The sequence below is a fragment of the Gobius niger genome (genome assembly GCF_951799975.1).
Source record: "Gobius niger genome assembly, chromosome: 7".
NCBI classification, from domain to species: Eukaryota; Metazoa; Chordata; class Actinopteri; order Gobiiformes; family Gobiidae; genus Gobius; species Gobius niger.
Window position 1 is genome coordinate 32,907,302 of NC_136858.1, and position 24,068 is coordinate 32,931,369.

A 24,068-nucleotide genomic window follows, 5' to 3' on the forward strand; every position below is an offset into this window, starting at 1 on the left:
TTCTAAGCTTAATCTTTTCATGGCAAAGTAAAAATACTCACTGTAGCTTCACTACAGCCACATGAGCAGCCCTGTGTATTCTTTATTTCTCTTTATTGAAACAGATGCACAGAGAAGGGGAGCAAGAAGAGGGGGTTTGGGAGGGGCTTATGTAAATGGTCTCTACTTGTACAGCGCTTTTACCTAATCATTTAGATTAAATTCTTAATGGATGTGGTTTCTTATTGTATAATGTCTAAGATCTTTGGAAAACATGTGACATGTGATTTAAATTTCATAATGACTGAAGAAAATAAATTAACTAACTAACTAACTAACTAACTAACTAACTAACTAACTAACCTAAAGGGCTTTACAGCAAGGAACTACTCACCCATTCACACTCTCATTCATACACCAATGTACGCAGACACTGAAGATATATGTTTAAAAGTAGGGTATGACGTTGTTTTGTATACATACTGCATCATAAACCAGTGGCTCAATCTGGGGGTCGAGACCCCCAAGGAGGTCGTGAGACAAATTTGGGGGGTCGCCAGATCTTGTAGATAAAAATATATATATTATATTAGCATATAAAATTATATTTTACTGTAGCATCCATCCATCCATTTTCTTCCACTTTTCCGTTGCCGGGTTGTGGGGGCAGCCGTTGGAGTTGCCCAAGTCACATTGCACCAGCCCCTATGGCTCCTCCTGCAGGTGGATGGTCCACAGAAGGACGGCCTCATGATTCTAAACGGGCCTGTTTGTCTCTCATAAGGGGCTTCTAAACTGGCCCGTCACCTAGGACCAACAACAGAGCCCCCCGGATCATTCGGGCTCTCAAACCCCTCCACCACATTAAGGAGGCGGTTCCTGGAGGGGTTGCTGTAGCATGTGTGTCCTATTTTACCAGAGAGCCATTATTTGTTCTTAATTAATTTGTTAAGAATTATATATTCCTTTTTTTTTTTTTACAATTATGAAAACATACGTGATTTACGATTAGATTTGTTATCTATTTACAATCTATCTGAGGTCTGTGGATCCGAATCTGCTGAAGGTTCCTGAAGGCACTCGTTTTCGGACTAGAGGTGACCGGTCCTTCCAGGCTGTGGCTCCCAGGTTTGGAATGATCTCCCCCCCTCTTTGCGCTCAGTTGACTCTGTTGACCAAGGTTCAAGAGCGAACTGAAGACTCATTTGTTCAGGCTTTTAATTACCTTCTGTTGGGCTGCTATGATTTTTGTGTAGTCTTTGTTGGCCTTTTATATTGTGTGTTGTGTATATTGTGTTATTTTTACTGTGTTGTGAAGCACTTGGTGGCTTTTGTCTGTTTTTCTACAATTCTAGGAGCATTAAAGGGGGTAGTATGGAAAATGTTAAAGCATAAGACCTGTTCTTTAACATTTGGCAGAACACTGAGAAATTAACTTCTAAACTTGTATAGGAGTCACATGTGTTTCTTAAAATATTTGTAGGGAAACGACAGGGTTAGCACGTTTGATAAAGAACAAGAACTCACGGAGAGAAGTTATTTGGATGCTTGTAGGGGGTATTGTACTTGGAACTATTCAAGTTCAAACTGTGCAGCCCTAGTATTTAGGCCTGCGCTCCGAATAAAAAAAGATCCCAACCTGCTTCTTTAGGCGTAAACTTTTCACAGTCCCAAATACATCAAAGTGGTGCAAGTATAGAGGTCCTTCTAACTGTGTCAGACGAAAAGAAAACTCAAAGTTGAGTGAGTGCTTCATTGTGTCCTCACCTTCCGCAGTAACGACACCAGGTCCTTGGGCCAGGCCGGACTGTACTGGACGCTGATTGTGCTGAAGAGCTGCAGTAGAGACTCCACTGAGTTACTGGCGTGAATGTCGTACGGCCGCTGCGGGACAGACAAGGACGAGGGATAAATATATACAATAAGCTCATGGGTGCACGGGACACGTTTCAGGGAGTTTCTGATGCTGGTTCAAATATGGTCAAAGTCGGCCCTGGAGACAAAGCTGCACAATTATAAACTTGTGCCTGTAGGATTTTCTCCTTGTCTTCTACAAATAAGGCTGTCTGGCATTGCTTTTTTCCAATCCAGTTGCCCATTTGAGGCCGGCCAGTTGGTTCGACAGACATCTTCAGGTCATTCAAAAGAGACCTGTGTGCAGCAGTAAAAGAACGTTCAATGTGGTCGGTTTTGGTGAGACATTTTTCTCAGACTGTGCTGCTATGTCAACGTCGAAGGTCATTTAATCTGAACCGGATTTAACTTGCAGTACCGTCATGAAACATAAAAATGGTCGCTAAGAAGATAACTTCAGCAAATTGTGATGTGGATCTCCAGATGATTTTAAGTAAAATGCTATTGTTTTTAGTATATTCGGGATGGGAGACTTTCTGTGAGTAAAACAGCATACTGTAATTTTAAATCACATTATCCATTTTTTTGGGAGTCTCAGCCAAAAAAGTTTGGGAACCCCTGAAATAGGCAGTTGTGGTATTGATTTTATTACCTGCAACAAAAGTTTCCCTGTCAGCTAAGCATTTGCGGTAGTTTAGAGTCCAAAGTAGAAAGTAAAAATCAATGTTGTGGACAGGACTGGACTCATAGATATATAAAAAGGCTAGATGTCTTAAGGCAGAGTCACCTCCGGCATAACGGGCGGCCATCTTAGCTTTCTGGCGAGCTCATGTAAGTGGAACTGGAACATGTTGAAATAAAGATTTTCTTTTTTTTATTCATATGTATGCCGTGTCATACCTACATCTCTGAGGTTTATAACAAACCAAACCGTTTGAAAATCGGTAGAAAATTTAGCAAGTTGTGGTATTTAAAAGTACATGCACCATAAAACACAATGTTTTGAGTGAGCAAGTGGCAAGATGGCCGCCGTGTGCGGACGTCGCCCTCCATTGGCCAGCAGCGCTTATGAGACATCAAGACTTTATATATATCTATGGCTGGACTGGCCATCTGGCGTAGTGGGCATTTCCCGATGGGCCGATGCCCATATTTGGGCCGGGTCTGACTGTCATACAAAAAAAAAAAGTATGTAGTTTTTATTGACTGTGGCTCCTGCTACTCCGTTTTCCGTGAAAACACTACACGAACAGCAGGGCAGTTCACAAAATTCATCTACGTGCGGCGGCGGAGCAATGTTCTGCTCGTTTAGCTCCACAGGTAGAGCGCGGGGCTCATAACCATGAGTTTGTGAGATCAATCCTCACCCCCACCCACTGGGAAGAACATAAATCAGCGTTTATGGTATGATTGATTTTATACAGGGCCGGTCTTGACCCAAAAGTCCCGGGCCGATTGTTACTGCCAGTCTAGCCCTGGCTGTGAATAATAACTTTCTTCAGAAATGTGAAGAATAAAGATCACGCCCTAATTCGACGCACTGCACAACAAAACAACTGGGACAAACCTTCTTCCTTGCTTTGACGGCACTGCCTTAAGTGTTTATCTTAAGGCTTTTAAAATAACAAAACAGGCAACAAAAATGACAGTAGCGGAGTAAAAGTACTAAGTTCCCACTACACATACTACTCCAGTAAAGCACAGCCCCTCAAAGACTAAAAAAGTATAGTACTTGTGTAAATTTACTTTGTTTACAACTGACCACCTCTGGAAATAGGCAAATTATATCAGACAAACCGAAACCAAAGAAATCCTGTCTCACCCATCCACGCAGCACTTCGAAGACGGTGACGCCGAGCGACCACCAATCCACTTCAGCCGCGTAGCCCGTGCCCCCGCTCACGAAGGACTGGAAGATCTCCGGCGCTGCACACACAGACACACATGTAAACACACACACACACACACAGGCACTTTCGCGTAGATCGAGACAGAGGGAAATCACTGCTGCTGCACTGGGAGCTGTTTCAAAGAGCCGGAGCATAAAGGAGAGCGCATCTTTTGCAAAATGTCAGCCGTTCCTTCTCCCTGAGCGCCCTGATGCAATCTGCAGACAGGACCGACCGTTTTAGAAAGAGCATGAAAGTCTCGACTGCTGGGGTCTAATTTCACACAAGTGTCTCTTTTTAAAGGTGACCAGCTTTTAGCCACGGCATTTCAGTTTCTCAAAGTGATATAACTTTGAGATTAGATTGCAGATAGCAGGATCCACCGTGTATAAGAAAAACATGTGCTATCCAATTGTAGAATAATTCCTTTCACTGTGGAGTCCAATCTGGAGGAGACATCTATTGCGCCATTTAATACTTGGAGTAAGGCAAATATTAAGTTTGATACAATACATGTTATCTGTCCTTTGATCTGTTCTGTGCCATGGTGGTCCACACATGGTTAGTATGACATGGAAACAGGGCTGTAAAATGCACTATTCCCTGTTATCTCTAATGCTACACCAGTGGTAATTTCGTCGACTAAAATATTTAGTCTTAATTTTAGTCAAAGTGATATTTTTGACTAAACCTGGACTAAAACTAAATAAAAAGTTTCTCATGAGACTAAAACTATGACTACAATGTTCAGATATTTTAGTCGACTAAAATGAAAAGGAGAGGCTAAAATCATCCAAACTTCTGAAGCCTCATATCTTGTAAATTCACTGTCAAATGAACAGGTCTGAGCTTTATTCATGTGGAAGCAGCACCATGAAGTTGAGGACCACGATTAAATATGATTATAATGAATATTATAAATATAAGTCCACTAAATTAGTCTTAATTTTAGTCGACTAAATTGACATGCAATTTTAGTCGACTAAAACTAGACTAAAATTTAAAAGTTTTTTTTGACTAAATCTTGACTAAAATTAAATTACATTTTAGTCAAAAGACTAAGACTAAAACTAAAATAAAATATGTTGTCAAAATTAACACTGTGCTACACTGACTGACCCCAAAAAACTTCACCAATAGAATTTAACAAACTGTTGTGATCTGGGGGCAGGTTGTCAGGTCTAGGTTCAGCAACACTGTGTGCCCAAAGAACGAGATCAGCCGACTACTTAATTCTGAATAAGAAGGCTATGCTCAGTGGTCCCACTCTCCCAGGGCCGGCCCGAGGCAATTTGGCGCCCTGAGCAAGATTGAACTTTTGCACAATTTTTCTTTTGGACACACTTTGGATATGGTAAAGGCAAGTTTTATACAATTGTATTATGATCATCATTGTTATATCATGTTATGATTATCTTATAGGGGCGACAGTGGTGCAATTGGTAGAGCGGGTCTTCTTCATGGGTTCGAATCCCAGCTCATGCAAATGCACACTGTTGTTGTGTCCTTGGGCAAGACACTTCACCCTACTTGCCTCAAGTGTCTGCGTATTGGTGTGTGAATAAATCACATAGCACCAGTCTATATCACACTACAATGATGACCAAACCTTCTGTTGGTCTGTAAATGCAGTAAATTAGAATAACTGCCTTGTATAAAATTGCTCTCTCAAAATGGCTGTAGTGAATGTCTTGAAATAGGCCTCTGTCTCTTTAAGAACCTCTGACCCTTTCCTCCACACGCTGTCTGTGGCATCAGTGGGGAGGGGGTTCTGCTGAGGAGCAGTGGTTGGTTACTCGGCTGGTGACGAAAGCTCGGAGGCGTCTCCAGGAGGTGGGGGCGTTCCAAGGAGGACTCAGGCAAAGCTATCCCTAAAATGGCTGCCATCAAAGTTTGTACAGATTACTCAAAAATACGTGAATGTGCCAAGGCAACACTTCAGGCATGTTTTTAATGAGGGAATGACATAATAACATGATGTAAAGCTTGAAAAAATCGATTTAGCATAATACCCCCCCCTTTAAGTCTCAGGCCACTGCTTGCCTAACTCAAAAAGTCCCCGCACGCCACCGGAATACACAAAACTGTCGACTGAATGTAAGTGGCGTTTTACCCATGTAAGGCTTGGTTCCTGCCAGCGCCGTGGCTCTCTCTCCGTCTTTTATGATGGTGGCGATGTTGAAGTCTGTCAGGTGAGCATGACCTGCAGCAGAACGAGACACATGTTACAAACACCAATCCGTCACGTCCGTACAGATCTCCCTCCAACGGCGCCGCGGTGCTAAAATAACGTGGTCCTTCCTGTCAAGAGCGCGGGTGTAAATGGGAAACATGTCTTGCATTAGCGATCCATTATAGCATTGATTCAGTAATGCCATGTGTCAAAACCCAAGCGCTGTCGGCTCATGTTTAATCTTAATAATAGGCTTTTCCACCAAGACTGAGGAGAATAACAATGAGAGCAGATGAGCAAATCGAAATCGAAGAGATAAGATTAATTGGCAAATTGATACACAATACATGTCATCCATTTTGCGTCAGCTCAACAATTAGCCATAGTCTGGTGTGGCGATGTTACACGTGATATCGCTCTCCACTGTAATTAATTTGAAAATGAATTGGAGTCAGTTTGCGAGGTTTTAGATAAAAGTGTATGAATGAAAGAGGGAGTGAGTAAATTAAATTGCTAGTTGTGGGGCCAAACTCATTCTTAACTTTCCACATTTCTAACATCACGATTCTTAACAGGGATGAGTTTATAAGCACATTTCACAACTTACAGGGTCACATTTCAGGGAAAGAAAGAAAGAAAGAAAGAAAGAAAGAAAGAAAGAAAGAAAGAAAGAAAGAAAGAAAGAAAGAAAGAAAGATGGAAGGAAGGAAGGAACGAACAAACAAATGAACGAAAAAAAAGAAACCAATTTTTCAAAAATTTGTCGCAGTGATTTCCTCCATCCAGTACAGGATATGACATTAGACGGGACGAGAATGAAAAACGTTCCACTACTAGGAAATAAATCAGGTTTAGGACCTTTAACCCCTTAACTCCCACCTGAACCGAGCACATTTTCTCTAGTTTGGCTTTACCCCAATCCAAAAGCGTCTGGAAAAAAGGTGAGAAAATAGCGACAGAACTGAGATGAAAACAATGATGAAGTTGTGACAAAAAGGTGAGAAAACTTGGACAAAAAAGTGATGAAAAAACGACAAAAATATGAAAAAATGGGGGGGAAAAAGATTAAAAAAAGACAAAAAATGTGACAAAAAAATTTGAAAAAAAAAATGACAGAAAGTGACAAAAAATGATGAAAAATGTACAAAAAATGGACCAAAAAAAGACAAAAAAATTACGGAAAAAAAGACAAAAATGTGACAAAAAAATTGACAATAATTGACAAAAAATTGACAAAAAATTGACAAAAAAATGATGGAAAAAGTGGCAAAAATGTCACAAAAAATGACAAAAAAATTACCAAAAAATTACCAAAAAATTGACAAAAATGTGACAAAAAAAATTGACAAAAAGGGACAAAAAAATGACAGAAAGTGACAAAAAAATGATGAAAAATTTACAAAACATTGACAAAAAAGAGACAAAAAATTGACCACCAAAAATGACAAAAAATTGACAAAAAAATGATGAAAAAGTGGCAAAAATGTCACCAAAAAAATACATTTTTTTTGTGCAAAAAATGACAAAAAATGATGAAAAAATGATGAAGATGTGACAAAAATGTACTATTTGACAAAAAATTACAAAAATGTTTAAAAAAAATTGTTGAACCCCCCCCCAAAAATTGATGGGAAAAAAATCTGATGACGTGAGGAAAAAGATCCATTTAGATGAGTTTTGTAGATCTTAGCTTTCAAATGAGGCGTTACACTGGCCTACTAGATTTGGGTAAAGCTGAACTGGCGAAAATGCTCTCGGTTCAGGCGGGAGGTAATAGGTTAAATCAATGAGAAAAAACATCAGAATATGGCTCAGTGGCGCCCCCTCACTTTATAAAGGGCTATTTCATGTTTATTTTTTTTAGCTCTTTTTCTCCACATGATTTCAAATGTGACCCCCATGCGAACAAAACAGCTCAGCACATGTACTTCAAACGTAAGCCAAAGCATATACACATTACTCTGTACACACTGGTGACTTACCCTGCTCGTCCAGTAGGATGTTGTCTGGTTTGACGTCTCTGCAGAAAACACAGATGGAGAGACAGGCATTAACATTCTGCATAGACTTCGTATGTGTGATTCATGTGGACTGCAGAGTATGTTGCAGGTATGAAGGCCATCTTGCTCGGATCACGCGCCGCTCTCGCCTGTGTGGAGGAGGTGCGAATCACATATTGATGCAACATGTTCAACACGTATCTGCGAGAATCATCTTCAGGGTATTTCCAAGAACACACTGCAAAAAACACACACTTATCTTACCACTCGCCTAAACCAAATGCTTTCTGTCCTCTTTGGCTATTATATAGGCCTGTGTAGCACCTCATTTGAAAGCTAAGACCCACAAAACTGATCTTTTTCCTCGCGTTGTTGCTGTGTTGTGTCACCTTTTTTTAAGTTTTTAATCTTTTTAAATTTTGGTCATATTTTTGTTGAGTTTTTGTCACATTTTTGTTGAATTTTTGTCACTTTTTGGTTGAATTTTTGTCACCTTTTGGTTGAATTTTTGTTTAATTTTTGTAATTTTTTTGTTGAGTTTTGGTCACATTTTTGTTGAATTTTTGTCACATTTTTGTTGAATTTTTGTCACTTTTTGGTTGAATTTTTGTCACATTTTTGTTGAATTTTTGTCACTTTTTGGTTGAATTTTTGTTGAATTTTTGCCACTTTTTGGTTGAATTTTTGTCACTTTTTGGTTGAATTTTTGTCATTTTTTTGTTGAGTTTTTGTCACTTTTTTGTTGCATTTACATCCTTGTTTTCATCTGATTTTTTGTGGCTGTTTTGGTGATTTATCCCCAAGAAGCTTTTTGATTAGGGTAAAGCCAAACTGGATAGAATGGGAAGAGGTTAAATTATTTGATTCAGAATGGTTATTACCGGCAGTTATTATTTGCTACTGACAGCAAGGGGAAAAGTAGGTTATGGTTGAGCTTATTTTTCCAGATAGAGAAATGTGTATTCTGCATTTGATGGATTCTTCGCTGTTGCTGATGGAACCAAAGGAACAAAAGGCAACAACAGTGGAATCACATTATGTAGTAAACTCAGCAGTAATACTTTGTTAACCCCCACCTGAACCAAGCACATTTTCTCCAGTTTGGTTTTACTCAAATCTAAAAGCTTCTTACAAAAACCTGCGACATAATAGTGAGAAAAATTACACAAAAAACAAGAATGAAACCGCAACAAAAAAGCAACCAAGGAATAACAGTGACAATAATGTGACGAAAAATTTACCAAAAAGTGGCAATAATCTGACGAAAAAGATACACAAATATGACGAGAGAAAGTGTGAAAAAAGTGACGAAAATGTGACGAAAAAGTGACAAAAATGTGTTGAAAAAATAACAAAACAGTAACAGAAAAGTGGCAACAACGGAGCAAAAACGCAAGAAAAAAGATCAGTTTTGTAGGTCTAGGCTTTCAAATTAGGCGTTACACTTCCCTTTGCTGTAAGCTTTTAGATTTGGGTAGAGCTGAACTGCAGAACATGCACTTGGTTAAGGCGGGAGTTAAGAGGTTAAACATCAAATATTTCCCTCATCATTTATAAGGCATTTACACAGTTTACTAACCATTGTTTACATGTATAAGCATCTAAACAAGATTGTGACAATGTGCATCATCCGTGAGTCTGGTTGAGGTCAGGGGGACGAGACAGAAATGGTTATGTTTCAGAAAGGGCTTTGGGCGTGTTGTATAATTGGGTCTAAACTTATTCATAATAATAAGTGAATAATGCATAAATAATGCCACACCGCTTTTGCTCTGCCCGATCACATCAGATCTCAGACGCTAAGCAGGGAAGGGCCTGGTCGTTTGGGAACACCAGGAAGCCTGGGGGGAATGTAGTGTGTGAGTGTATTCTATTTTGTATTGTATTGTAAGATTTTATTCGGACCATAAACAAAACATAAAAACACAAACTCATACGAACTCAAAATACAACCTGCCATGATTGTGCCAGTTGTGAGCTCAATTTCAGATCAATACATTTATGTCTTAGTACAAACAATTTTGTTTTACCTTTTGCACATTTTATATTAGGCTGTCCGAAAAGGAGTGGGGGGAAGTAAACACTTATTTAGTCCCACCCCTTTTAAGCACTGTCATTCTCTTGTTCTATTTACTTTTTAGGCTTCCTTAAAACAATAATTTGAGCACTGTGATCTAAATCAAGTTGTCATATACAGTGTGGATACTACCTACTGTACCAATCAACATCAGGTTTACAACACAACAGCTGAACATGAAAAGTCAGAGATTTTCTTCCGATACATACTGTACTTAGAGAATATCCATTCTTTGTATTGATATTTAAACTGTCTGATATTTGGACATCGTTTGAGGTCTACGTGTCATTTATTCCATATTTTAGGACCACAAACGGACAGAAAAGGTTTCTATGTGAAACCTTTTCTGGCTGTCCGGGCATGGGCAATTTTAAAGTGATCCAAGCCCCTTAAATTATATTTTCCTTCTCTTTCAGAAACCAACTGCTGAATTTTTAGAGGTAGTTGCTTATTTTTAGCTTTGTACATTAATTGAGCAGTTTTAAAAGTTATCATGTTTTGAAGTTTTAGAATCTTGGCTGTAATAAACAGTGGATTGGTGTGGTCTCAGTAACCAGCGTTATAAATGAGTGAGTGAGTGGTTGGTGGGGCTCGGAGGGGCCGGTGGCGCCTCACTTCCATCAGTCTACCCCAGGGCAGCTGTGGCTACAAAAGACACTTACCCCCACTGAGTATGGTGTCATTGAATAATGCATGAAATTGTAAAGTGACTTTTAGCATCTGGAAAAGCGCCATATAAGACTAATGTATGATTATTATCACTATTATCATCAAGACTTTATTTCTCCCTGTGGGGCTGTTCATTTGCTTCCCAGCCAAATGTTCGTCCATCTCATAAATACAGTACATGGAAGAATAAAAGTGAACATTTGAATACATTTTGAACTGTCGTTACAAAATGTGGCTCTGCAGACCATATTGTGAGACAGGAATGATCAGTAATCAGTTCTCTACCATCTCACTTGTGTATTGTTATTTATGATCTTTTTTAGTCACAGTGGGGTGGGGGACGGCCCAGTGGAAGGCTCTGAATGGGACGTTTGTGTCCACACCTGTTCAATCACAAACATGCCGTGGTTGAGGGAGCAGCGCAGAGCTTTTGCCGTAGAGGTGTATTTTTCTAACGACCACTCTGTGCACTGCTCCTGACCGCAAATCGATTTTTATTGCGGGCGGATGCCTTCAGGGAAGACCACCGTCACAACACCTGAAAATGTTGACTTTGTCTATGCTGCATGTGCTCTGAACCTCATTTTCACCCATACAAAATCATTTCAATGGATTTTTTTTGAGAGGAGCGACTGATCTCCCAGAGAGGGGACGAATACTTTCCTGTGTACTCGCCTTGTGATTATTTCCTTTGTGGTTATCTCAAAGACCTGCAGAATAACACCCAAACTGAAATTACCAATATAAAAGTCCACATGCTTGACACAGGTTACCAAAACTTTCAAAATTGTCTTAAAGAGGGGGTATTATGCTTTTTTCAGTCACATAGCACCAGTCTATATCACACTACAATGATGACCAAACCTTCTGTTTGTCTGTAAATGCAGTAAATTAGAATAACTGCCTTGTATAAAATTGCTCTCTCAAAATGGCTGTAGTGAATGTCTTGAAATAGGCCTCTGTCTCTTTAAGAACCTCTGACCCTTTCTGACACGCCCCCTCCACACGCTGTCTGTGGCATCAGTGGGGAGGGGGTTCTGCTGAGGAGCAGTGGTTGGTTACTCGGCTGGTGATGAAGGGTCGGAGGCGTCTCCAGGAGGTGGGGGCGTTCCTAGGAGGACTCCCTAAAATGGCTGCCATCAGAGTTTTTACAGATTACTCAAAACTACGTGAATGTGCCAAGGCAACACTTCAGGCATGTTTTTAATGCGGGAATGACACAATAACATGATGTATAGCTTGAAAAAGTCGATTTTGCATAATACCCCCCCCTTTAATCAAGTGTATTGGCAATGGAGGTTGACATTTAACCTCTCATCCCCCGCCTTAACCAAGCACATTTTCACAGAGGCCAGTGTAACGCTTCATTTGAAAGCTCAGACCTACAAAACTGATCTAAACTGACCTTTTTCCTCAGATTGTTGCCGTGTTGCTGTCACCTTTTGTCACTTTTTCATCGCTTTTTTGTCACGCTTTTGTCGTTCTTTTGTTGCATTTTCATCAAATTTTGTCGCTCTCTTGTTGCATTTGTTGCATCAGTCAGTCACCACACATCAGATTTCTCCAAAACGACATCAGACGACTACGCCGTGCACTGTCACACACTTCAGCAAATGGTGTGAAGAGAATGGCCTGCACCTCAGTGTCAATAAAACAAAGGAACTCATATTCAACTCCACTTCACCACCAACCACCAAACAGTAGAAACAGAGAACAGCTTTGAACTGACTCGCCAAAGAAACAAACACTGAAGCGATTATAGGACTCTCCGCACCAAACCTCAAAGATCTGAACAACCGGACCATTGCACGTCCTCACCCCTCTGCCCTCAGGACGGAGGCACAGGGCGCTTAGATGCAAGAAGGCTTGTTTTAAAAGAAGCCTGATCCCGTCAGCCATCGAATTTCTTAACAACAGGCCCCGCTGAGTGGACTCCATACTGTTTGTTCTCTGTTTTTTGTGTCTGTCCTTTGTCAAACATGCAGTGTGTACGCTCTTTTGTTTCCTTTTAGCACTTTTTCACCCGGCATCGCATTGCCGGCAGTAAGTCAGACCTGTTCCAGGTGCCTGTTGGTGTCCTCCAGGACTGCCCTTCTCGATTTACCAATCGATCTACGTTTGCCACCCTCACCTTTGGTCATGAGATTTGGGTAATGACCGAAAGGACAAGATCGCGAATACAAGCGGCCGAAATGAGCTTCCTTCGCAGGGTGTCTGGGCGCACCCTTCGAGATCGGGTGAGGAGCTCAGTTACCCGGGAGGAGCTCGGAGTAGAGTCGCTGCTCCTTCACGTCGAAAGGAGCCAGCTGAGGTGGCTCGGGCATCTGTTTCGGATGCCTCCTGGTCACTGCATGCCTGTTCCAGGCATGCAGTGTTAATTTTGACAACATATTTTATTTTAGTTTTAGTCTTAGTCTTTTGACTAAAATGTAATTTAATTTTAATCGAGATTTAGTCAAAAAAAGCTTTTCAATTTTAGTCTAGTTTTAGTTAACTAAAATTGCATGTCAATTTAGTCGACTAAATTTAAGACTAATTTAGTCAACTTTGCATTTAAAATATTCATTATAATCATATTTTATCAAGGCCCTCGACTTAATGGAGCTTCTTCCACATGAATAAAGCTCAAACCTGTTCCTTTGGCAGTGAATTTAAATGATATGAGGCTCTTTCAGACGGTCAATAGAAGTTTGGATGATTTTAGTCTCTCCTTTTCATTTTTATTTAGTCTTATTTTAGTCGACTAAAATATCTGGACATTTTAGTCATAGTTTTAGTCTCATGAGCAACTTTTAATTTAGTTTTAGTCCAATTTTAGTTGTGAAAAATATCACTTTGACTAAAATTAAGACTAAATATTTTAGTCGACGAAATTAACACTGCAGGCATGTCCTATTGGGACAAGGCCTCGTGGAAGACCCAAGACACGCTGGTGGGATTATGTCTCCGAGGTGTCGGCCTGGTGTCGCCTCGCGGTCCCCCCAGAACAGCTGGAGAAGGTGTGCGTGGAAGAAAATGGATGGATGGATGGACTTTTTTTTATCCCTTTTTCATCCCTTTTTTGTTTCTCTTTTGTTTCCTTTTATCACTTTTTCATCCCTTCTTTTGTTACTTTTTTGTCGCTTATTTGTCCCCTTTTCATGGCGTTTTCTTCAGACGTGACGAATTTTAATCCCGTTCATCGCTGCTCTGATCCTTCTTTTTCTTCATGGCTTTTAGATGCAGCTCATTCCAAACTGGAGAAAATGTGCTCGGCTCAGGGGGGTCAGGAGGTTTAAAGATATTTTTTTCCAGAACTTTATGAAATGAAGTCTCCAATGTTGTGTGACAGGCAAAAAAATTGAAGAGATTTTTGAAACATATATTTTCATTCTATTTTCAGTAAAAGGAAGTTCCCACGCCCAACCCTGTAGTTAGAGGTGTAAAATTGGATTAATCAAATGTATTCTGTCTCGATTTGCTTCCATTTTAGATTCTCATTTCAAGTGCAGCCATCTCACTCCTCAGTCCTAACTAGTCACCACTGCTTCCCCCAGCGCAGCCGTGAGACGTCTCCCCACGGACTCTCACAGGTTTGTCGGCACATGTTGAGGACACATTCTCTCGCACACCGCAGCGCCCGCACTCCAGGCAATTAACAGAGCTCACAGTTGATTTAATTAAGTCTCGGATCGTCAGGCGGCTGAGGAGGGAACGGGGGCCCAGAGAGAGATCAGCTCCTCCCCAAGGACGAGAGGGATACGCCGCGCTAAACTCACGATAATATCACCGGGCTCAACGCGAGCGCCGCTGCAGGGAAGCCACGGTGTTCAGGAGGGATGGAGTTCACTCATTAAAGGCTTTAGGGGGAGATCAAATGAAACAAATACGGATCCACAAATCTATCCACTTTGCTACTTCATGAATGGAAAAATCGCTAAAGCATTTTCAAACAAAGCAGGGCTCCAGACCAATGTTTCGGGTCCGTTGCACCAGCAAACTTTAGAAATATTTCAGTTCAAGTTAAAGGGACTGTACAGAGTTTTAAAATGATGTATTTTCCTCCCTCTTCATGTTCCAGCCATGTCCTCATGTGTAGAATGAGCTCAGACCTGTTCACCACATCTGCCTGTAAAATCCTGCACTGTCACTCAGAAAGTTGTTACTTCGGGTCTGAATTGCCGTCATGCACAAGCTTAACCTCTTACCACCCGCCTGAACCAAATGCATGCTGTCCTCTTTGGCCGTTATATAGGTCTGTGTAACACCTCATTTGAAAGCTAAGACCCACAAAACTGAACTTTTTCCTCGCGTTGTTGCGGTGTTGTGTCACCATTTTTATGTTTTTTTGGGTCACATTTTTGTTGAGTTTTTGTCACTTTTTGGTTGAGTTTTTGTCACATTTTTGTTGAATTTTTTTTGGTTGAACTTTTGTCACATTTTTGTTGAATTGTTGTCACTTTTTGGTTGATTTTTTTTCACTTTTTTGTTTAATTTTTGTCACTTTTTGGTTGAATTTTTGTCACTTTTTGGTTGAGTTTTTGTCACATTTTTGTTCAATTTTTTTCACATTTTTGATGAATTTCTTTCCCTTTTTGGTTGAATTTTTTTCCACTTTTTTGTTTAATTTTTGTCACTTTTTGGTTTAATTTTTGTCACATTTTTGTTCAATTTTTTTCACATTTTTTTCACTTTTTTGTTGAATTTTTGTCACCTTTTTGCTGCGTTTACATCCTTGTTCTCTTCTCATTCTTTTGTGGCTGTTTTGGTGCCAAGAAGCTTTTTGATTAGGGTAAAGCCAAACTGGAGAAAATGGGATCCGTTCAGGTGGGAGTTAAGAGGTTAATATAGCAGGTGCAGTTACATGTATGACCTGAGGTGGCAGTAGTGAGTATAAACCTGCAGCTAGCCCCTTTAAGTTGGTTATTTGTTGATGAAAACATGTAAAAAATACTTACAGTAAATTGGAAATAGAGCAAACAATAGTAAATCTGAAGGGCTTCCAGACAGCTTGGTGGATAAAGCTGTACTTTATCTGGGCTGTAGTTTATATATTTCACATACTAATTAACAGAATTTAACGGAGCCCACCAGGGGATATCATTATGGGCTATATATGCACAAAGTCCCCACGTGATCTCTTCCTGGTCAATAAGATCGGTGATGTACTTCCTGTCCCGTATCTTTTACATTCAAAAATACCAGCGTCCCACACAAATGAAGAGATAACTCAGGACTGAGAAAAGGACAATGAGTTACAGATGGACAGTCACTGCTACGTGTCAAAAACATCACGTTCGCTGTGAATCCTGCACCCAAAGGAAACTACAGTGGTCGTAAGGTGTTAAATAATGACAATATAAAATGTAAACTCAGTACAATTTAAACTACTAACAGGTTGATTCTTTTTTGTGCAGGCTAGTTCAAAGCTTTGCTCTAGTTTTAATTTCTATTTTGTGCTAGCCGCTAGACTCAAGACAAAAACACCCACTATTATGAACACAGAGGATTCCTCCGGTGAGATCATGTGGGGACATCGAATATAATAGCGAAATGGTGCTAAAATACATTTTCTTGTGATGTCCCCTTGCGGGCTCCATAGAATTGAACAAAGAAATAAACAAACCTGCATTATCCTTTCTGTCTATTACCTCAAAGAGATTGTAATTCTAATTCCAACAACATACATGACTATGATCTGACTGGTAGCATAATACAGTCAAGGAAAATAACTCGATAGTTTAATAGTTTCAGTCTGGAGCAGAGCGGTCAAGGCTACTGTTTTTGCCGAGAAATGACAGTAGTTTACTCCTCTTTCCCGCCGTCCTCCTGTATTAGTTTTATCTCTCATACTATAACAAAATAAACCCTCTTTAAACTCTCGTGAGATGGACTCCTACCTTCATCAGGCCAAAGTACTGTACAATGTACGGAGACACTTGAGACAAGGAATGTGAAGTGTCTTGCCCAAGGACACAATGACAGCTTACACCTTCAGGAGGCGGGATTCAAACCCTTGACCTTCCGATCATTAGACCCGCTCTACATACTAATAAAACATCTCACAAATCTTTTGGAATCACTCATGTACTTTATCTTTGGGTTGGGGCATTAACAACAACACTTAATTGTGTCCCTAAATGGATATTTTGCAACGAAAGAAGTATTTTTATGACTTTTTTTATCGTCTGTATTTTATGTGTTAAGCAATTTGTTACTTAATTTGCAAAAGATGTGCTGCGCAAATAAAATGATCATTATTGGGAGGGAGAAAAGCCATTTAGGATGTCATGTTCCTCCAACCATCCGTCTCCTGAGGCTAATGAGCAGAATAAAACAAACACACACACATCAACCTCTTACCTCCCGCCTGAATTGAGAGCATTTTCTCAAGTTTAGCTTTACCCAAATCCTGTAGGTCAGTGTAACACCTCATTTGAAAGCTACAAAACTCATCTAAATGGATCTTTTCCTCACGTCATCAGATTTTTTTTCCATCTTTTTTGGAGGGTATTCAACTCATTTTGTAGCTTTTTTATCATTTTTTGTCATTTATTGTTTATTTATTTTTGTCACATTTTTGTCACATTTATTGTCATTTTTTAAAATCATTTTTTTTAAAACATTTTTAAGTCATTTTTTTTTGTCTTTTTTTGTCATTTTTTGTCACATTTTTTGTCATTTTTAAATCAATTTTTTTTGTCTTTTTTGTCACATTTTTTGCCACATTTTTTGTCACTTTTTTGTCATTTTTTTTGTCATTTTTTGGTCCTTTTTTTGGTAATTTTTTTGTCATTTTTTGTGTTTTTTTTTCACATTTTTTGTCTTTTTTTAATCAATTTTTTTGTCTTTTTTGTCACATTTTTTGCCACATTTTTGTCACATTTTTTTTTGGTCTTTTTTTAATGAATTTTTTGTCACATTTTTTGTCACATTTTTGTCACATCTTTTTTGGAGGGTATTCAACTCATTTTGTAGCTTTTTTATCATTTTTTTAATAAATTTTTTGTCATTTATTGTTTATTTATTTTTGTCACATTTTTGTCACATTTATTGTCATTTTTTAAAATCATTTTTCTGTCATTTTTTTTGTCTTTTTTTGTCATTTTTTTGTCACATTTTTTGTCATTTTTAAATCAATTTTTTTTGTCTTTTTTGTCACATTTTTTACCACATTTTTGTCACATTTTTTTGTCTTTTTTTAATCAATTTTTTGTCACATTTTTTGTCACATTTTTTGTCACATTTTTTGGTCTTTTTTTAATCAATTTTTTGTCACATTTTTTACCACATTTTTGTCATTTTTTTGTCTTTTTTTGTCACTTTTTTGTCAAGGTTTCCTCACTTTTTTTGTCACATCTTCATCACTGTTTTCATCTCAGTTCTGTCGCTATTTTCCCACCTTTTTTCCAGAAGCTTTTGGATTGGGGTAAAGCCAAACTGGAGAAAATGTGCTCGGTTCAGGTGGGACTTAAGGGGTTAATGAATCTCCATTTTGAAAGCAGTGAATGTGAATCCCTTCAGTCAAACTCCTGTGATGTGCAAGAGCTCGTGGCCCGTGTATAGAAGCACAAATCCAGGCAGCGGCGGCGGCGGCGGCGGCGAGGACCCTTCTCCCTCCCAGGACTAATTTTACCTTCGTCCCGATCAGCTGACTGTTGCCATGGAGACGCAGACCCCACTTCTCCAGTCGGTGCAACTAAATAATTGTATAGTATTCCCATGTCCAAAACTGCAGCGCGTAACGACACTGAGGAGATGGGGGGGTGGGGGGTGGGGGGAGTGGAGCTGATTAAAGAGGCAGAACCGAGTCAGCTCGAGTCAACAAGAAGAAGAGGAGTGTGGGAATGAGATAATGGAGACCTTTCAAATGAGGCGAGCTCCGTGTGGCTCAAAATGCCGGGGCTTGATGACTTCTTATCCCGCGGAGGCAAATAAATCAATAAAGACGACGCGGCAGACGGCGAGTAACTGACAACATGTTAAAAAACTTTCGGTGGGATCAAATCTCTTCACCGGAGAATTTTAAACATGTGTAAGTAGACGCTAAAGGCTGACTGATTAAATTCATGTTGACACGTTATAGATGCTTATACACTGAGTCAACCTATCCACTCCATGACTGGTCAAAGAGGTATATAGATAGTAAGCCCATAGACTGTAAATTAAGAAAAGACTAATAATTGCTTCTTTCTTCCTGGAGCCGTAAGGAAATGGGGGGGAGGTAAAGAATATGTACAATATGCAGAAACTATTCACAACAGGATACATACAATTATGTACAATGTACAATAGTATACAGGCGGAAAAAAGAAAAAAAATTCAAATGCAGTTTCTATTCCACAACCAGTATAGACAGTAGATTGGACCAACAAGCAATATTTTCAGTTTTTGCTCTGTGAATTCGAGCGGCAGAAAGCTCCAACTGAATTATATTTCTATAGGAGACAAGCCATTCCCTCAGTCAGAGGTTGCACTTTCTTCCATCTGCAAACTACCATCTTTTTGGCAGCTGTTAAACCAGCTAATATTATTCAACGTTTTTTAATTGTCAGATTTAATTTTGATGTATCATCTAGCAGAATAACCCTTGGAGTGCAGGCTTTACCCCAGTCCAAAAGCTTCTGGAAAAAAGCTGTGAAAATAGCAACAAAACTGAGACGAAAACGATGATGGAAATGTGACAAAAAAGTGAGAAAACATTGACAAAAAGTGACGAAAAATGGATGAAAAAGTGGCAAAAATGTCACAAGAAATTGACAAAAAATGCACAAAAAAATGACAAAAATGTGACGAAATGTGACAAAAAAATGACAAAAATTAGATAAAAAATTGACGAAAAAATGACAGAAATTGGACCAAAAAAATACAAAAAAAATACAAAAATGTGACAAAAAATGACAAAAAATTTATAAAAATTGGACAAAAAAATGACAAAAATTGGACAAAAAAAATACAAAAAATGACAAAAATGTGATAAAAAAAAGGACGAAAAAATGACAAAAATGTGACAAACTCACTGAAACATGTACAGCGCTTTCGGCAGTGTCAACTGTATTTTAAATGTGCTTTATAAATAAACTTTGACCTTGACAAAAAATGACAAAAAAATGACAAAAAAATGACAAAAAAGTTACACAAATGAGTTGAATACCCAACAAAAAAATGATAGAAAAAAATCTGATGACGTGAGGAAAAAGATCCTCTCAGTTCAGGCGGGGGAGTTAAGAGGCTAACTTATTTTGATATAGGATAATGCCAGTGAATTTTATGAGAAATTGCTGAAAAGGAAGTTTAAAATTTGAAAATTAAAAAATAGATTTTCTGAATTATAAGTGACATGGGAAGAGCGAAAATGACACAGGACTCGGACTCACTCAAGGCCCTAATTTAGAGTACAGGAAATGAATGTATCAATTAATAATGGATATCCATGCAGTGTGTTGACATGCAGATACTGTTACTCTTACAAAATGGACATCTGTTTAGTGTATTGGGGGTTCATATCAATGGCCGCTGGCTGCCCTGCTATACATAAAGAATATGTACAATATGCAGAAACTATTCACAACAGGATACTAACAATTATGTACAATGTACAATAGCATACAGGCGGAAAAAAGAAAAAAAAAATCAAATGCAGTTTCTATTCCACAACCAGTATAGACAGTAGATTGGACCAACAAGCAATATTTTCAGTTTTTGCTCTGTGAATTAGAGCGGCAGAAAGCTCCAACTGAATTATATCTCTATAGGAGACAAGCCATTCCCTCAGTCAGAGGTTGCACTTTCTTCCATCTGCAGACTACCATCTTTTTGGCAGCTGTTAAACCAGCTAATATTATTCAACGTTTTTTAATTGTCAGATTTAATTTTGATGTATCATCTAGCAGAATAACCCTTGGAGTGCAGGCTTTACCCCAGTCCAAAAGCTTCTGGAAAAAAGCTGTGAAAATAGCAACAAAACTGAGACGAAAACAATGATGGAAATGTGACAAAAAAGTGAGAAAACATAGACAAAAAAGTGACGAAAAATTGATGAAAAAGTGGCAAAAATGTCACAAGAAATTGACAAAAAATGCACAAAAAAATGACAAAAATGTGACAAAATGTGTATGGTATGGCTATTCCAGTAATATTAGAGAGATTGTGATTGGATTCACAAACCTGTGATATTATTTTTATGTCTGAAAGTCCTTTCTATTGGACAACATCACCCTCATGTCTTCGCATATTGTCACCACTTTTTGACTTTTTTCTGAGAAAATAATTGGACATTAGTTCATATGTGCTGACAGAGGAGATAATGAACTTTGTGACAGTTTTTGTTTCATGTGAAATAGGTATTTTTACCATCGCGGCTGTGCTTCAATGTCAAAAAGGTAAACCCATTTTCATCACATATTGACTGTTTGGCTTAACAAATCAATATAATAGAAACTTCACGACTCAGGCTACTTTTACAATATAATTTTTATCGGGCAAAGCAAATGTTACGCGACAAAAAGAACAAAATGGCAGTTATCGAGCCTTTAATCATTCGCTTTGCTTACAATAAAGAACCATATTTTGCACGTACAACAGGGACCCCGCTGGACTCGGGATGCACGAGCGTGTGTTTGTAACCGAGGGCTGGTCAACAGACGGAGCCTATTATGCATCTCTCATGTGCGTTCATTGGCATGCGCTGTTCCAACCAAATAAACAAATAAGCCTAATTGAGTAAATCAAAGTAATGAGAGGACTGCGAGGTTTGCATCATCGCGGGAATATAGAAGTTAAATCTTTGTATTAGAGTCATGTGCACAGTCCAGAATTGGCTCTGCTTTTGTTTGTGGTGCCGCTCACAATTAACTATCTAATTAAGACTTTGGCTCATTTTGAAACCCATACAAAATAGGTTCGCACAGTTTAGCCGACAAAATTACCTTGTGCTGTTGAAGGATCTGTTGTGTCGGAAGAAAAGCTGTTTCCCAGTTACATAAATAGCAGATGGCTTTGCGAGATATTTTTGATTAAAGCCGGACAGTGCGTTGTCAGGAAATGAGGGACAGAGGAGGACAATAGTGACGGTGAACAAAGGGACGTGCTCGTGCGCTGGTGTCACGAAAGACCTGAGCGTACTGCAGCGAGAGTTTTAATTAAATGTGTTTTTATTCACAGTAAAAACCAAGCCACACACCACTGAGGTTATACTCAGTTTCAGTGGCTCCTCAATTATTCATGTGTAAAATAATATTTGTTTTACAGCCTCCGCTTTGAGCCACAGCGTCTGAAAATAACAAAACACTACACAATAAGCCGAATGCCCATCTCGACTGCGCATGCGTGGGTCAATCAGGCTCCTAATTTCGGCCCAAACAAACCACTCCGCCTTTGAAATGTGTCAGCGAGTCCAGGTAGCGGAGCGTGAACACTGAAGTATATTGAGCCATAACCGTGACCCATAAGGCTTACGGGCATTGGTTTAAAGCAGGGGTGTCCAAAGTGCGGCCCGGGGGCCAAATGTGGCCCTCAGACCAATTTTTGGTGGCCCTCTGCCTTCTTGCTGATTCGGGACACATCATCAGAGATAGTCCTTTTTATTTGAAATGTAATAATTCTACACAATTCTAACCAAACAACTAACCTTTTACTGTGAGACAGAGCTGCATGAAGGTTTTGAGCAGAAATAAAGGTGTGAGGCGCAATTTAAACCTCTGCTAGTCAAAGGTTTTGCGGCACTAACTGCCGATCTATGGCCCTTCACCCTGTGTACGCTTCAGTATGCGGCCCCACAGGAAAAAAGTTTGGACACCCCTGGTTTAAAGACATAGGGCCAGATCTTGTGGCGGCGCACGGGGCGGCGGAGGCTCTTGGAGAATTATTTTCCGAGTGGCGGCTCTATATGTGCCATTCGCCTCCGCCACCTCATCACATTTTTTTCCATCTTTTTTTGGGGGGGTATTCAACTCATTTTGTAACTTTTTTGTCATTTTTTAAATAATTTTTTTGTCATTTTTTAAATTTTGTATTTTTTTTTCCTTTTTTTGTCATTTTTAAAAACAAAAATTTGTCATTTTTTTTGTCATTTTTTTGTCGGGTTTTTTTGTCATTTTTTTGTCAATTTTTTTGTCATTTTGTTGTCATTTTGTTGTCTTTTTTTTTTGTCTTTTTTTGTCATTTTTTAAATAATTTTTTTGTCATTTTTAGTCATTTTTTTTGTTATTTTTTTGTTATTTTTTTTTGTCATTTTTTTGTTATTTTTTGTCACATTTTTGTCATTTTTTAGTCACTTTTTTTTTTGTCAAAGTTTTCTCACTTTTTCGTCACATCTTCATCATTGTTTTCGTCTCAGTTCTGTCGCTATTTTCCCAAAAAGCCAAACTGGAGAAAATGTGCTCGGTTGGTTCAGGTGGGAGTTAAGGGGTTAAACAACAATTGGAACCAATTTGTGTCAAAACAAGACTGAAAAACAAACAAAATCAGGACAAAAAGGCTGAATTTGAAGTCATGTTTTTGTACTTTAGTTTTAGGTCATAACTTCACCGCAGTAGAACTCTTTTGGCAACACAATCCCCCAAAAAAACAACTTCTATATAATAGCTTTTCTTTGACAAACTACAGAAAGAATTCACACACTATATATTGTTATATTCATGAAATTCAGCCTGAGCGAGAATCTTTTGGGCACATTTCAAGTGATTTCTGAGCCATCTGTGGCAGTAAAAGTGCAGTCTGCAGGGACACAGCTCCACAGTCCCACACAAAGATGGCCGTCTCGTTCAAGGAGATGGAGAGAACAATCGCTCGCTGAGTTCTATCTATAGATATGTAAAGAGACACAGACAGACAGGGCATCCCCGAATCTGATTGAAAAGCCCCTTTCAGCTCACAGAAACGCTGATGTCCCATAAACTGAAAAGAAAGACTTCCATTTTCCTGACATTTATGATGTGAGCAATTATTATACATGGAGGAGAAGTGTGGAGTGGGCAGAAAATCCTACACACCACAGTATAAGGGATTCAATGTACCAAAGTTTTGCATTGAAAACAAAAATATTCTTTAGTATGAAAGGGCGATGGGACGATGGGGCAAATGCAGAGGACACATTTTTCAAACAGTAGGCAACATGTGTAAAATCACCGTTTTTGAGCCATGTTATAGTATTGTTCTTTTGAGAAATGCTCTTCATTTTGGTCCCTTTTCCTTCTACTGCCGATTCGCTCCAGTTGGTATTGACTGGATTGTATTGTGTCATAGATAGAACAGAAAAAAGCCCTGTTATTATATCTCCACTTTAACTGTCGACTAGACATTTGCACGATGACGGGGGCACTATGTGGAATCTTCAGCTTCATACCTTCATACTCCCACATTCTTTAGTTTAGTTTAGCTTTATTTGTCACACCCATATAAATACATATAGCATAACATGCAGTGAAATTTTCTTTTGCACCATCCTC

The 24,068-nt window shown here is 39.0% G+C and overlaps 1 protein-coding gene across 1 annotated transcript in view; it reads right to left on the reverse strand.

Moving 5' to 3' along the window:
- Positions 1 to 24,068, reverse strand: part of stk32c (serine/threonine kinase 32C) — a 278,520-nt gene that overhangs the window by 20,265 nt on the left and 234,187 nt on the right. Inside the window, exons 5-8 of the mRNA XM_079560592.1 lie at positions 7,878 to 7,915; positions 5,836 to 5,925; positions 3,656 to 3,759; positions 1,747 to 1,863 (exon numbers count right to left, since the gene is read on the reverse strand). Coding sequence (XP_079416718.1) covers positions 1,747 to 1,863; positions 3,656 to 3,759; positions 5,836 to 5,925; positions 7,878 to 7,915 — 349 coding nt within the window. The remainder of the gene's footprint in view (positions 1 to 1,746; positions 1,864 to 3,655; positions 3,760 to 5,835; positions 5,926 to 7,877; positions 7,916 to 24,068) is intronic.